This window comes from Vanellus vanellus (genome assembly GCF_965231255.1).
Source record: "Vanellus vanellus genome assembly, chromosome: 7".
Lineage (NCBI taxonomy): Eukaryota > Metazoa > Chordata > Aves > Charadriiformes > Charadriidae > Vanellus > Vanellus vanellus.
Window position 1 is genome coordinate 31,017,068 of NC_138912.1, and position 16,927 is coordinate 31,033,994.

General features: G+C 43.8%; 1 protein-coding gene across 1 annotated transcript; it reads right to left on the reverse strand.

The window, feature by feature from the left end:
• Positions 1-9,440: 9,440 nt before the first annotated feature.
• Positions 9,441-11,818, reverse strand: GPRIN2 (G protein regulated inducer of neurite outgrowth 2; the record flags this gene model as incomplete). Its single annotated transcript, XM_082486540.1, has 1 exon — positions 9,441-11,818. One exon carries the CDS (start codon positions 11,816-11,818, stop codon positions 10,013-10,015), a length of 1,806 nt encoding a protein of 601 aa, XP_082342666.1. The 3' UTR covers positions 9,441-10,012.
• Positions 11,819-16,927: the final 5,109 nt, after the last annotated feature.

The following is a 16,927-nucleotide window of genomic DNA, read 5'->3' on the forward strand; positions in this document are numbered from 1 at the left end:
TATCCTCTCTGACGTCTGTCCTTGGTCCCCTTCCAGGCAGGCCGTGACCTGGCACTCGGTCCCACAGCTGCGTGCCAGATCCCTCCCCAGCCTTCCCCCAGAGCTGGTCCTGCCCGTGGCCTGAGGCCGACCTCGCAGCCACCAACCCGCCCAAGGAGCCCAGCGGGGCAGCAGTCCGTTGTGCTTAAGTCCGAGGCTCTACTTCCCCGCAGGGGATTTTCAAAGCTCTCTGCGCTGTAGTTACTTGCCTCGAATCTTTGCTGTTTGTGTCGAGCTACCTCAATACCAGAGATAAACTAAATACTTTTGAACTCCCCAACAAATGTTTCCATACATAGATGTTTTCATAACCTTTTTCTGCACCCGCACTTGGCCTTTTTCCTTCCTCTAGTTTAAGGATGTCTCGTTTCTGCAACCTTTTTTAAATTGCTGTCTATTTGTCTATCCCACGTATAGCCTGTCCCACTTCACATGAAACAGAAGTACAGAATACACCCAACTCCACACACATCTTTCATTTAAAGAGGTTCCCAGAAAGGTTTTCTGTATCTTGTCCAGGAAGTCAAACCAAAGGCAGAACTTACTTCTGGAAGCAATGGACTGCAGTGCGAATCCCGCCTTCGTGAATTGCACCACAGATGCAAACAAATCTCTTACTTGTGGTCCAAACATACCAATGCTAAAAATACCAACAGATGATTTAACCCAAGAAGTGTCACCCCTGAGTAGAGGGACAGAGAAAAGGAACAGATTTAACTTGTGATAGTGGAAATGCTCTCCCTCTTGCAATAGGGGTTACTTGCAATTGTAGAGGGAAATACCTTTATTTGTGTACTGCTTCATCACGTGTGCAAGGAAGGTATTAGGGCTCCGTTGGCACAGACATGTTGGTCAGCACATACCCACACATTCAGATGTTTGTCAACACAGCATCTTTGCGTGATAGATGCCTAGGCAAGTAGGTTTTCCTAAGGGTCCCCCACGTTCTCTACAACAAAACCATGGGTACAGCCATTTTAATCCTCACCCATTTTGTTCTGCTTTTTTGTTATTAATTTTTCCCTCCTGAAACCCTCCAAAGCGTCAGCTGGTAGATGCATCTCAAACAGCAACAACTTCCTATACACATATCCTTTTGCAGAACCAGGAGATCCTCTGCTGGCCGGAAATTAAATGTCTTCCCACCAACCAAGCAGAAAGCACACTCGGTTCAGATATGATGGACAGGTACTGCAACTCGCACGCGCTTTGCAAGCGAGGGGAATGTCCACGTATGCTTTGTGGGTTACAATAGGCTTGACGCATTCTTCAGTGGCAGCAGGAATGGCCCAATTGCTACACAAAAACGCGCCAGCACAGAGCGTTCTTTGTCAGTAAGTGCGTTACTGACTTCATCAGCAACTTCTTCCAAAACTTTGATATTTGTGTCACTGAAAAATTGTCGTAAAGGCTGTGCATACCTGTAATGAGAGTTTCCGAGGCCAGGAGTGTGGCTTTGTGTCAGTGCCTGATATAACTCTCCCTGCGGTGTTTGGCTGAAAATACCCTCTGCCACAGCTTGCTGGCCAGTCTACAACACACAGAGAAATACATCCAATAAGCAAAGTCACATCCCACCAGCGGCTCATTGATCCCAGACTCAGTGGCTCCTGCAACTTGAAATATTGAGGAAGGAGATAAATATTAAACCTAAATCCTTAGTCATGTTCCACATATACCACACGGTCATTTTTTGACTAACTGCCTGGCGCACTTGGGGTGTTAGAAATGCTGTAAATTTAAGAAATTGGAATATCAATCGAAAAGTTTCCCATGCAAGGGTAGAGCTCCATGCTAAAATTTCAGAGACATATGGTTTCCTGAAGAGCTGGGTTTTGGGGGTAAAACCTCCCATGCCTCTGAGCCTGCAAGTGACTGGCTTTTGGGACAGGGCAGTCGCTTTGTGTTTGGCTGCTTGGAGGACAGCTGAGATGCAGGCTAATGGAGAGCAGTTAGTGTTCGATAACTGGGCATGAAACTAAATTTGAGTTGATTTCAAGACATTATCTGTGAAAAAAAATTGACTCACTTTGCATTTTAATCAGAAAACAAACCAACAAACAAAAGCACTTGATCCTGCACAATGTATTCTCCAGATTGTTCATTACCTCCTGCTTGTTACGGCAGGGTTGAAGAGATAAGTTTAAACTATACGAGGTTATTATTAATCATCTTCCTCAAAAGACAGTTGGCTTCTGTGATGCTAGAAAGGTGGGAAAGCGATACAGGAAAAAGCTGGTGTCTGGCACAGGGGAGGAGCCTCCAAATTTAATATCCTTTATTTCACATAAAAGTATATAATACCCAGATATTCAATATTTCTATGAGAGAAATAACAAAAAGCTTGAATAAGAACCTAATGAGGAGAAATCACGTGGGGAAGGAGCAGACCTGGTGACTCAAGTGGGGCGCTGGCCCCACCACAAGTGCCCATATTCGAACAGGAGGGAAGGGCCTCCAGGGAGGGGAAAGCAGAGGAGATGCACGTCGCCGCTTTCTGGCACAGCGGCGAGGGGCTTGCACTGGGAGGGAGGCAGGCGTGTAAACAGCGTGGGATTTCAAACAGTTTTAACTAACCTAAAACTGCTTTTACAAAGCTTCGACCTACTGCAGAAAACTGGTTCTGTCACAGACAGACTGTAGTGAAACAGCTGTGTGATTTTGGTCACGAAACATTGTGAACGTCTTTTCCCCCCATACATATATACACACACACACACACACACACATATTCTGGTCAAAATTGGGGCAGGAAAGGATTCTCAGTGCAGGCTTGAAGTACAAGGGCTGTTTTATCTGACAACTGGGCTGTGTTATGGCTCTTGGGATTGTTCTCATTTCAGTGGAGAAGTGGGTTGTTGAACAACAGGCGTCACACAATCAAAACAGGTCTCTTCTGCTTTCTCAGAAACACTTGTCTCATCTTTTTCCAAGATCCTTTTTAAGAAAGCAGCTACAGCAGCGTGACACTAAAGTAACCCCTAATTCTACTGTTAGAGTGAGGTTGATACTGAAAAAAAAAAAAAGCATAAAATTTAGCAAAACCAGGTCACTATGAAAACAAGGAAGAAATTACAACATAACCCCATTCGTGACCATGAATTCAAATTAAGGTACAGGAAGTTCCTAAAATTGTATTCTCTGAGGCAATAGCATTTGTAGGGTTTTCCAGGCGATGTGAACACAAGACAGCATTTAATTTACCTTTGTGCAGGGATTTCTGCTCAGGCCCAATCCGGGGTGGAGTAGTTTGCGCTACAGCCAGCGCCAGGGGCCGGGTAAGCAAATTACCTACAACCATTGAAAAAAGCAGTGAGAGGAGATGAAAGGCCTGACTTTTTATGCACATGTCATTACCGAGGGTGTTGTGTCTGTGGCAGGGGAAGGAGGAGAAACGCCAGCTCCTGCCCTTGCTGTCAGGGCGGTACAGTGCGGGTCAGATCACGGCACCCAAGCCCGGATGGTTCCGTACGCTCCGTGCCCTGCAAAGAGCTGCCTATCAGCAGCCGTGCCCTGGAAAGCGCAAACAAAAGGGAGTTTGGTCCAGGGTCACTGTGCAGGGAGCTGTGACCCCATCTCTGCTTTACAGTAAAAATTGTCAGAGGTGAGCAGGGACCAGAACATGCAGGGGACCAAGAGCAGGTCCATACTGCCAGGCTGTGCGCAGCCGCTGAGCGCCAGGTGGAGCTTGGAGATGGAATCCCATCAGGCCAGCAGGAGTTCTCCAAAGCGCTTGACCCAGATTTGTTACGTTACACTACCTTTAACACCACGGGGGACAAAAATCTCTTTTCCATTACACCGCTGAGCCACCCGCGACACGGGGGATGCTGGAGTTGTCTTTTCTGCCTGCAGGCGAGCAGGAGGTGGCTGGAACAGGATGGAGGTCTGCAGTGCCATTTCCTCGCTTGTGCTTCCCCCCTTTGTTTTCTAAGCTTCCTCCACATGTCGTCCGAGTGGCGTAGCCCGTAGTACATGGAAAGGTTGATAATAAGATAGATGACATCTGTTTAGGTCACACATTAGATAGGATTAATGCTTCTAAAGACTTACAAGCTACAGCTTAGTGCTCTGCTATCTGAACACATTGGCCCTTGTACATGTGATGGCTGTCGGCTCAAGACCCAGCACTTCTACAGCTTGAGAAAGATGGAAGCTGGACACCCAAGTGACCATGGCAAAGGATGCGCACCATTCCCTTCACTGACGCAGAGCGGCAGTAAAAGCCAGAAGCGACTGTGTCCTTAGTCTTGGGAAGGAGCTCCCAGAAGAAGACAGGGCTCCGCAGCACTGGTTTTGCCCGGGGCAGGGGTGCCGCCCCACAGAAAACAGATGCGCTCATTCCAGCTTGTAGAGATGAAAAAATAGCACACCCATTTTTATACTGGGCAGAATTTTTGGCTGCAAGTTTCTTTTTGAGCGAGAAAAGGAACAAAATTCTCATTAACCCATGAAGTTTACCCATCTCTTCCCCTTTACAAACCACGTGGCTCGGTAGAGCTCCCCGCTGTTGGAGGGCAGGGAAGCGGGATGCCCCGGACTATAGCATCAGCAGAAAGCACCACGGCTCCCTCCCTCAGCAGGTACGCAGTGCTTGCAGACACGAGCAGCCCAGGGCTCTACGCAGCAGCTCACAGGCATTAGGTTCTCCTTATTTGCAGAGGGTCAGCTGGGTCTTGTGCGGTGTAAATAACAAGGCTTTGGAAAGAAGCTCAATAGGCACATTGCGTTCTTCATTTCAGATCCATAGTTCCAAATAGAGGGAAGAGAAAGAAAACTTAGAAACCAAAACTCGCTTCGCTCTTACAGCCCTGAAGTCCCGTGAAAGAGAAAGACACAAGTGACTGACGCAGCAAGTCCCACCAAGTTATTTAACTGGTACTGTAAGAGTCGATTAGAATTATTTATTTCCAGCTCATAAACCCACATGCTGCCTCCTTCTCTCTTGCCAATTAACAGTATTACTTAGCACTAATAGACTGCTTTCATTTTCAAGGGGCTTAAGACGACAAATTAATCACCTCAACATGTCTGAAAGGAACAGATGGTAATGAAGTATTAACATTGCAATTTCACAGTTGGAAAAGCTCCTGAGAGAGGGGACTGGCAGTGTCTGGAGGGCACCTGGCCCCGCTCCCTGCGTGGAGCCAGGGTCCCTGGGTCGAGTCTCTGCGCCGAGATGCTGCTTTATCCCAACCTCAGCGCACACTGCTTTTCCTAAGCGAAACTACGTGGCGTTTCTTATTCCATCTTTAACAGGGAGTAACATCCAGAAGGCCTCTTACCTCAGCACGTCTTCAGGCAGGTCATTACTGCTTTGGATTTAAAAGACTAAATGTCTATCCAATAATGCAATTAGTCCAGCTTGCCATTATTTCTTACTGGCTATAAGCAGAGAAGTGAGCAGGAAGAAATACGTTCCCCTCTCTGTACAGTGGAGATGCCTTTTTTCCCCTGAAACATCTCTGGTCACAGCTGGGCACAGAACAGCTGGGTACATTTGCCGTCCCCCTCGCTCCCACCTCAGAGGACCATGGGCACAGAGCGGCGTTGCTCCAGCTGTACAACACACAATTTCTTAAGCTACATCTGGAAGGATGATAAGTAGGGGTTCCTGAAGCAAAACCCGCGTATGAAGGGTGATATCTGTGGCCATCCTTAGCAGAGCCAGCTCAGGTCCAGGCTGTAGCAACTAAAAGGTCTCTTGCAGCAGCACGAGGCCACAGGCAAGTGGTCTGCAAACACCGCAGACTGAACCAGGGGTGTGAGAGAGCCCCCAGCAACCCCGTCATGGGGCTGCCAGCTTCAGAGCACCCCTCAGCTGCACATCCCCATCCCTGCTGCCGTCTCCTCATTGCCCTGGGGCAGCAGGAATTGCTGGTAAGTCTGTTATGGGGGCACCCGCGTTACTGGGGCCAGAGGGAATTTGGTTCAGTGGCCCTCTCATCTGATCCCCAGCCATAAAGCAACTTGTCACAAACAACTCTAGAAAGCCCTTTCTCAGAACAAATTGACATTTTCAGAAGACCAAAACAAATAAATACAATGTTTTAAAAACTAACTGATGTGACATTGACCAAGCAACTTACTTGTTTGTTTTGGGGTTTTTTTTGTTTGTTTGTTTTTAAGAGAATTGACTTAACTATTGAAGGTTTTTATTTAAAACATGGAGAGGATATCCTCTATTTCAGTATTTACCCCACAGTCAAAATATTATCTCAAATTATAGCTGTGCAACAAAGTCAGTCAGTGTCAAATGTCTGACAAGTTTTGGCCTCTCCTCCAGGAATGGTATCACAGTATCACAGTATGCTAGGGATTGGAAGGGACCTCAAAAGATCATCTAGTCCAATCCCCCCGTCAGAGCAGGAACACCTAGATGAGGTTGCACAGGAAGGCGTCCAGGCGAGTTTTGAATGTCTCCAGAGAAGGAGACTCCACAACCTCCCTGGGCAGCCTGTTCCAGTGCTGTGGTTCCAATGGTAACAGTAAATATGGTGACACATCTCCTTTGTTACTACAGCAAGATAATAATGCAGAGCAAAATGAATTATTGTAACTCTTTTGCAGAGCTATTTCATCAGCATACTGGTATCAGTATCAATTCCCTTCAATCTGTGCAGAAGCTGAGCATCTCAGCCCATTATCAATCCTGTAGCCATTAAGTCCTATGAAGAGTTCAGTCCCTCTAGAGACATTAGTCAGCATCTAGGGATGATATAACATATCCCAAATACCGCATTACCAGGTGGCTGTTCCCATCTTTCAAGGGAAAGAAGGAGCCCTGAGGCAAATGCGTTAAGCTCCCAGTGTGCCGGTGCAGCCCTCACCCAGGATTTGTGTGAAAGGCAGGCCCGACTTGGTGAGCTGTGAACGCGACCCGAGCACCCAGGCTGGGCAGCAGAGGCAGCGTGGTGTGATCCAAACTGGTTTTTGACTGGGCTCAAGAGAATAGTACACCCTGGTTTCACCCTAGCTTGACAAGCATCTGTGTTCAGCATTGGCCCGTTCAGTTATAAATCCAATGTAAGTTGTCCTTCTACTTTTTTTTATATTTAAAAGCAGAATATAAGGGATTTGCATCTTTCTAAGTTAGAAAACATTAAAAAACAGAGTCAGAGTTCTCACATTTACAAGAATAACACTTGAACAGAGCTCTAATACGAAGAATACTTAATATACAACCTGACTGCATTTAAATTAAGAAAAAAAAAATTGAACCCAAATGCAAAGTGAATCCAAATTCCCTTTTTAAGAGGTATCCATGATACAAATGAAACAACTTATTTTATCCATGTAGTTAATACTCAGATGAGGATTTTGTTTGGGGTTCCTCCCCAGTCTCTGTTAATATGGCTTGTATTTTAATCCTTTCCAAAAGCATAGGAAATCCTCAAACACAAACACTATTTTTGTTACCGACAGCAACTCCAATTAGTGTCCTCAAGACTCACAATGCCTGTAATGAGCGAGCATCTGTTTTTCTTGATTAGCAAGTCATTGGTGTCCTTTCCCCTTGTTTGTCATTTATTTCTCTCATCCAGGAACGATAACCAGTGTTTAGCACTGTAATAGCAAATCCATACTAATGCATAAACCATAGGTAATTCACAGTAGAGCTGTATGAAATTTAAGAGTTTTCCCAGCTTTTACAGCATACAACAAGCAAAGCTCTCGAGGGCCTTGGCTATATTGTTCCAGTCCCTTCTGCAAACTATCTCTTTCTGACCAGTTTGGTATTGGTCCTATTTTATCGTCTTCCTAGAGTCGGGGGTTTTAATTTAGAGGAGTGCTTGGGATGGGTGGGAAGGAGAATCAAGATTATTCCGCATGTCAAATCGCCTAACAGTATGGGTTATGATGGTCATGGGAGCAAGGTACAGTTGACATTTTAAAGCTTTAGTTTAACTGTTCAAATCTTTAATTCTCCTGCACACCTGTGGACAAGCTAACAGACAACACAAGGTTTTATGCCATTATAATGCTTAAAATTCTCTAAGTGTAATATTTGAAGAAAGGAAAAAAAAAAAAAATAATCAATGTTTGGTACTGCTTATGATACTCTGGCCCATAAAATAAGCCCATATAGAAACTGTCTAGCTAAATGCCAGTGGAAGTGACTTTTTTAGTTACTCATTACTTCTCTACTTCTAGTAAAGCTTTAATAAAAGGATCTTTAACATCTAGGATCATTATCAAAACTTGGATGCTCACAGATATAGAGGTACCCTGAGTAAGGCGTCTAGTCCAGTGGTTTCAGACTTGTTTTGCATCAAAGTCGTTTTGAGTTCAGACTTTTTTGAGGCCAAAGTCCCAGGGCCTGAATGAAGCCTCCTGAACTCAAAGCGAGTTTCATGAAACCCAGCTCTGTTTAATTCCACTTTGTCCAGGGATGAAAATTTGGTCTTGAACTACTCTACGTTATTAAGTTAATGCAGCACAGCGCATCCCAGCTAGCAGCTCCTATATTTAAGGATTTTCTAGCTGAAATTTTAGAACTATCTTAAGCACCAGGGACTCCTGTTCATATACACATTAGGTGAATGATACATAGACATAGACATAACTTATTGTATTAGGAAGCTGGGATGAAAACCAAACCAACAAAAGCACAACCACACACAGTCAAAGAAGAATGGGTAATTCTACAGCAGTAAGTTCTCTGACACTGCAAGTTTTCCTTTGAGACAGAAATGAATGTCCCTCCTCTCTCTTCATCAAAAGATATTGCACATTCCTAGTTTCCTGAAGAATCTTAGGCATTGACCAAAAGCCACACATGACACTGTCAATAATAGTCTCAGCTTCCTTGACAAACCTTTCACTGCAAACAGGCCCTGCACTATGGCTGCATTACGGTATCATAAAAGGTTTCTCACTGGGAAGTTGTCTGCAAAGTTGTTTTTGAGCAAAAAGAAATCTTTAAGCTGCCCATATGACCAAGGCACTCAGAACAAATAACCTTAGAGCTGTACTTTGGTGAGACACAAAGTCTCGCTTTCAGCAGACACTTGACGTCAAACCAGATAGGGAACAGAAGACGAGCAAAGGTTACAAGCTGTCACCTGTGGTTTACACAACAACAAAATAACCACTGTTCAGGATAGATGCACATAAAATAATTCACTAGAAATTACTTTTAATATAAGCAAAACAAAACTGCTTATGATTTGGAGGACATGATAATGTGACAGACTAATCTGAACAGCTTTTGTTTCATGTCTCTAATAAGCAAGCATTCAAGAAGTAATTCACATTACATGAGACGTCTTTGGTAATACTGTACATTTGTGTCAATCACTTGGTAAACATCAGTTCTGGATATTTAGAGTGTAATTCATCATAACTACAAACTAATTTGAAAGTTGCAGGAGCATCCTCCAACTGTACATCAGCTTGCAAAGAGAAGAGTTCAGACTAACAATATCAAAATTACTTCAGAATTACGTAGCAAAAGTTACAATGCTTTGTCATATAGCATTACACTAGTTTGTCATTTTGTCTACTGTTAAAGTGGGTTTATAGTCAGCATTATTATAAATTAACAGCAAAGTAGCTCCCAAAACAATTTAAGGGAGTAGGATTGAAAGCTAAGAACTTTGATTAAAGCATAATTTTCTAACTTTGTTTTCTAACCCTAAATTATGAAAATACAGAAAAAAAATCATTATTTTAAAAAGATGCATCATTTAGAAAAGAAGTATCATTCCTTACAATCTAATTTAAAACTAACAGAAGAATAAAACAGCGCTACATTAAATACAGTCAAGAGCATTCAGGTGGCATGATGCAGGTACAACTTTATGTCCTCTGTTATATGGCCCAGCCATGGGTTTTTCCTTGCTTTGATGTGTATTTGATGGTCACTTTTCCCACTTACCCCAAAGGGCATTGTCCACATGTACTGCGTTAAAACATAAGAGTCGGTGTTTATTTACACTTTAAAAGCAGCACAGCTGTCCTACAGCCGTGCTCACTCCACTGCAGTACTGGAACGAGCACAACAGCTCGGATATCTCAGGGAATGCATCATTGTTCTGAACGGCCTTTTTTTCCCCATTTTATCAGAAGATGGCTCCTCGTTACTTTTCCCAGCCAGCTCAGAAGGCTCTGTCTGGAATTGTTCTATTTGAATTTCAAGATGTTTTTGAATGGCTAACCCAAGGACTTCTGGATCCACAGAAGCCCCATACACTTCCCATGTCATTCCTTCATCATCCCATCTCACTTCACGTACTGGAGATTTGGGGTCCTCCAAGTCTTGCTCCAGGTTTACCTCTGGGAACACGTGTGAGTGGCCTTCTGCGGCAGCTGCTGGGCTTGTTGCCACTGATTTGCATTCCACGGTTGGAAGAGTTTGTACCTCGGCATCTCTACGCTCAAGAGCTGGTTTCAGTCCTTTGGTTAAATCATTCATAGAGGTCATAGTCCACATATCCTTAGTTGTCGTTGCCATGCCCGCACCTCGCGGGCTACTAAAGGCAACACGGGCAGCCTTTGCTTCTGGAGGCGTGCTCTCCTGCTGAGCGCAGTGTTGAGCATGTTGCAGTTGTTCTCCAGGAATGCTGCAGCACTTCAGGACTCTCTTGGCATCCAGGCCAGATTCACTTACTGAAGACACCAACTTAGGATATGTCAGAATGTCTGAAGTAGAAAACGAGTGAAAATAGCCAGGTGCTGTCTGCTCTTTTCCCGACTCGCTAACCGAGCATACCAACCGTGGAACAAGCTGTATAGATGGTATGGGCAAAGAATGGCAGTAGGCAGGGATGGTGGCATCTACTTTCATACAAGGGTCCTGCCTTATATTACAGGGCCCTGCAGAATTGTTATGAACTGTCATCACCATGGGTGAGTACGCAGAGTTTGGAATATTACCATACGTCAGACCACCATGAATAATCCCAGTGGCTTGACTGAACATTGTCCTGTTTGAGAAACCGTTTCCAGGCATGTGGGGTCCCAGAACGGCAGTGTGAAATGTTCCAGGATCTGTGTAAACAGTAGTGTTACGTGGAATACCACCACTGTCAAAGCTATTTGTGGGTACTTTTTGGTCTCTAGGTAGAACTGGAAGATGAGTCACAAGGTTTTGATAGTGAGATGTATTTTCGTTTGTTTCTGATCCATATCTCTGTGTTTGGAAAGACAGCCTAGCCACCGGTGGACCATGCCTGCAGCTAGAAGAGCTTAGGCTGGAGTGAGTAGCACTGGTTTCTATGTGAGTAACATAAGTCTGCTGTCTGCAGCTGCAAGTTAGGTCTGAGTGGCTTCTCTGAAGGGCAGTTCCTGGTTCTTCCATTTCACACATGTTTTGGTGGTGTACAATGCAGGCTGAAGAAACATTCTCAACAGTGCTGCTCTTTACACACATCTTAGCGTCCCCCACTTCCCGGGATGCCGGGGACTGTTCAGCGATAAGAAAATGGTTTGTAGTCTTAGTTCCGCTCTGTGAATTGTTGTCGGCTGACTGATCGCTTATGGTTTGGACCACTGATCCAAGTCCCATCATCCCAGGCTGCGAGAAGGACCATCCAAGACTCGGCACACTCCTGGCGTCACTCTCATTTCCTGGAGTATGGCAGATGGTGCTACTGTGGCTTTTCTTCAGCTCCTGTTTGTTGCTTTGCCTTTCCTCTAAAGTTGATTGCCCGGTACAGGCCAGACTTGAGGAGCTCTTTGACAGGGGGTGACTGTTGACATTCAAGAGACCGTGACAAGTAGAACTTAGTGTGTCCTGGTAGGAATGAGTGTGGAGCTGGTGGCTGTCAGCTGACATGGCAAAAAAGAGAGGTCTGCAAGAAATGGTGGAGAAGAAAAAGAAACCATTTAAGATGGAAATACATGCATTGGAAACTATAATCTTTGTTGACCTTCTGCCTGGGCTTCCTGCTTTTCACAGTTCACAAATACTTTTTAAAAAAGCACTATACTGTAGTCTCTGTGTACTCAGACTGGCCAGTTTCCATTGTCAGTTTCCATTAAGGATTTTTCCCTGAATTAGATTCAGGATTTATTGAAATTCTGGCTTTTTTCCATTTCATAAAACACAAAGGGAAAAAAATTCTTCTTGATTTCTACCTTTTAACAATAACAGTCTCAACATTGCCAAGTGTCATTTCCCCTGAATTTACTGCAGCCATTTTTAGGACACCCAGAGATGTCATATAACTTTAAGCAAAGACAGAATTATTTTTAAACAAGACAGCTTTTTGCCACTGTGTTCATTAAGCCAACAATATTAACTGTATTGTCAAAAAAAACTGTTCAGTTTTTAGTCTCTTGGCATTGTCATTTCGGAAGTTATCCAGTCACCGCTGCAGCTTTCAAACATTAACAAAGCCTCCGCAACTGAACAAATTCTCCCTTTTTCCCCTGCCCTTCCTAACAAGCTGCTTTGGATTTCCTTTCACAAGAAGATCACTGTTTTAGTCAACTGCTTTCCCAGAGTCTACACAAGTGTACAGTAGATGTGGACAAAACTGTTTTGAGCACCTGCAGCAGAGGAGACAGGACAAGACACCCAAGGAAAAGATCTCTGACAGGCCTGTGAGGAGGCATTGCCAGTGTTCCCAGAACAAGCAGTACTGGGCAGCATGGGGTGAAGATTCCCAGCTGGCACACAACAGTCAGTGGGCTTTCTAGCTTGTGTTTACCACTGGCACAATAGGAGGTGGCAGCAAAGAGGGATCCAGTGAAAGGCTGGAGGTGAAACTCCCCTAGGAACCACTGAGCCAGATGGGAAATCTGCATCTCAGCACAGAGCCTGTGAAGGGTGCACTGAACGTGTTCCGTTTGGGCTTCTTGTGCCAACCACTTTTGGGAACCCACAAGTTCACACTGGCTGTGGAAGATACATACTCACTGCAGCAGAAACAGGGTGAAAACAAAACAAGAAAACCTTTAACCAAAGTATTGTGGTGGTTCTGTCCTTTTTCCAGTGTATTCAGTCACCCATATTGTTAGAAAATGCTCGTTTCTGCTGGTTGGTATAGTATTCTATATGTTGTTAACATTTATGTTAGCACTTCCACATCTAAGAGTAGCTGTAATTGAAGATTTTTAATCTAAGCAGATTTAGTGATCCATTTTTGTTGATTGGATCAGATCTTCCACTGACGGACTACGTGCATTCCCTTGGTGTCACAGAGGTCTTGCAACATTTGAATAACTAAGTTACTTTAACATGCTCATATATCTATATCTATCTGCACACATACATATAAATATATCTGTTTCCTAAAAGAAGCCATTCGGTTGAACAGAAAACTCTAGAGCATTTATTCATTGCTCCCAGGTCACGTACTACAGGGTAATTCATTGTGCAGAAGTATAGTGGAAGCCACAAGTTCTCATTTTAGAGGACGCACTCAGATGCACTCTGTACACTCTGCCTCCCTAGCAGGACTCCTGAAGAAACCTTCACAGTTTCTTGTGAACTCTATTACCGAAATAAAAATGAATGTGTGGAACAAGAAAGGTATGTACACGAGGTGGACAAAAGCACTCTGTAAACGTAACAGAAAAGTTCACTCAAAACACCGAGAGACCGGTGGCTGCAAGGGCTCACACAAACCTCTCAGTGAGAAGCTTTTAATATGTGATCCTTTTAATATGATATTTACAGGCTCAAAGAGTCATCTACCAACATAACTGATAAAGAGCATGCCTTTTGCTCCATCCACAAACCAAGAGCTCTACTGCTGAAGCAGACAGCTATCAGCGCTTACGCTTGTAATTCCATTTTCATTGTTAACTTTGGCAAGCTAACAGTTCAGGTTGCAATTTTCCCATCACCTGAAATTCACTTGCATTGCCTGTTTTCCATAATGAAATTAAATTGAGCAAGATAACACTGAAAAATAACAATATTTGCAATCACTTCTTTAAGAAGCTTCTCATTGTGGGCTGCATGGTAGGGACTTGTGATTGGCAGCAATATCCTCCAGCATTATGGCTCGCTCAGATTTGGACAGTATGCAGAAAAAAGGCAGTTTCCCCTCCTGCACATGTGCTTGTTCAGTTGGAAGTTAAACTCATTACAAAGTCCACCTGCACCAAGCCCGCTCTGTATGCCACACAGCCTCTCTGGCCTGTGGGACTCATCAGGCTGGTGGCATCTAAGGACAACACAAAAGCATCTTTTCTTCCAGGAACTGAATTTCAGCTTCCTGGGTTAGAGGCACTGCTGAGTGCAGCTGCAGTCAAAAGCAACCGCTTCTTGCCAGGCTGGCCACCAATATATTTGTGTTTTCCAAAAGCTCTCACTCAAATCTCACTCGACACTTTGAAGCAAGAACTGGGAAAGTGACAGTTCTAAAACACTTCACCCATCTCCTCCAGTGTGTTACCTGTCTATCCTGCAGCCACTTACGCATATGGGTAGAGTCTGCCACTTAGAGTTCAAAGGAGTCAATAGGATTAAACACCAGAGCATAGCTGTCTGCAAGGTGAAGACCTTACGTTTCATCTCTTTAAAAGATAACACCTGCCAAGGCTCTCACACACACTGGAATGAAACAACAATTACTAATGGAATACACTCACAAATATTGAGTCTCAGGTGAAAGGAAGCTTCAAACATAGTCTGTTACAGATGATACAAGGCTGTGCAAACTTTGAAGAGCTCTCTCACAGAGTTTACAAGGTTCAAATAGGTATGTATACACAGATACCAAGACCTCTATTTCTTTATGTAGCACTGCTGCAGAAACCTCCGCAACTGGAAGCAGTGATGCAATTTGAGATTCATTTATCACTTGAATGTGAAGAAACACATTGAGATGAATGAAACAGTCCAAATATATTGACATCACTGAAAACAACACATCCAGCGTGTTCGCAGTGAAACCTACAAAGAGAACGCTGAAGAGATTTATTTCACCCCACCCACATAGGCTCCAACTGCAGCTGAAATCAAGAGCAAACCTGGGCCAATGCCACATATACAGCACGTACAAACACATATATAACATTATAACCAGTAACTATCAACAGCATTTGAACATCTTTGCTCAGATACACCAGCGTTCCATCCTAGCACAATTGTAATGATTATCCTTTTTGGACTTTTGGACCTTAAAAACAGGGACAATTACCAGTCAAGTAAAACAACATCTCACCTGATATTTTAGGACACAGTTAAGGATGAGGGGAAAAAACAACAGTAAAAAAAGAAAACAACGCTCCATGCAAACAAGATGAATCAGCTTCCCTTAGAATAACGCACTTTCCCATTGTGTTGAAATCCAAAGTTACATTTTCCCAGACAGCATGAACACTTCCCTATTTATAGGCCACCTATTGCTCTCTCCCTCCATTCCCTGCTCCTTTCCCCACTCTGGAAAGACCTATGAGCCCTTACACAACCTGCACGTTTTGCCCACCTGGCAGAGGCAGGGCCTTGAGCCAGACGTGCGCACATGGAGCTCCGCATGGAGGGTGACAGCTGCAGAACAAATCAGTGACTGGTAGACCTGGCCTCTCCTCGCCTCTGCTGCAGCCAGATGTTGCCACAGCATTTCACAGTAGCAGAAGTGAGCATGCAGGTGTGCCACAAACCACATCAGCTTCCTGGCCCTAATTCCCCCCCCCCCCCCCCCTTTTTTTTTTTAATGGCTTAGCTTTCACTATATCAGATCACCAAGCCAGCCGCACCAATCACTAATGTCAGCACAGGGAGGAAACAGAAGATCAGTCCCCTCTGCAGAAATGCAAACTTACTAGTGACATAAACCCAGAGCAAACCTGCACACATGGTGCCCTTCTTCCTAAGGCTTTGCAAATCGCACGTGCCCGTGCGATGCTGGCACTGATTCCCCCAGGTACACAAAAATTCTCACGTGTACACATACACCCCTACAGAAGAGACACAGACTAGAGGTGCTGTACTTCCCGGGTGAGCTCACGCAGCCTGCATCCAGCTGGTGAATTGTGAGAAGTGGCAGAACGCAGACATGTCCGGATGGTTATACCGACACTTACACCAGGGAGGGGCTGGGGGCAGGTACCAAGAATGGGGTGACAAACTTTTTTTTAAGTAAACAAAAAAAAAACCCAAAACCCAACCAAAACATGGAACCTCTCTACTGTAATTTCACAGTCATGCAATGCCATTGTATTTTGTGAATCAGCTAATCAGGAATGGATTACCCATGTGAAACATGGGTATAAACACAGCTGATTTGTTGGGTACTTAGCGACCTCAAACAACTTTTTTGCACGTTACGTAGAGAAGACTACTTTGCTTAACTTTGCTTTCTAAAAAGTAAATACATAATTTATAGGAAAGTAATTTTATTCAAAAATACCTATTGTAGATTCTGAGTTGATCTGAGAGATTTTCATTTGGAAATTCAAAGGAAGTCTGCACCTGAATACACAAACAAGAAAGCATGAACTTTGAGGCAGATACCCTGCTATGAATATATAGAAAATTGTTAGACAAGCAGAGAAAGGATTAGGATAGAAATGGAATTAACATCCACTATTTTTGGCTTAGCTTCAGATAGCTTATGAGGGGATCTAGGCTGCTTTCACTAATTCCACTGAACTACTTTAAAGCAACAAATGTGTATTTTGCTATGACTTATGATTAAAGTTGCGACCTATTTAATGCACTAGTAAATTTAGTATCAGAATATTAAGTATCATGGATTTATTGATTGAAAGATGTTCACTGGTAATTTAACTATGATTCCAAAATTCTTCAGTATTTTTATACTGCATTTTAATTACAATTTGACAACAAACACGAATGGATATAAAGTAGAATAATTCCTTACAATTTTGTCAATATGTAGAGCAAGCTTTCGTGTAATATATAAAATACCATGTGAAATTCCAGTATGATTGTGTTTAGTTCCTGCATTATATATTTGCTGGTGAT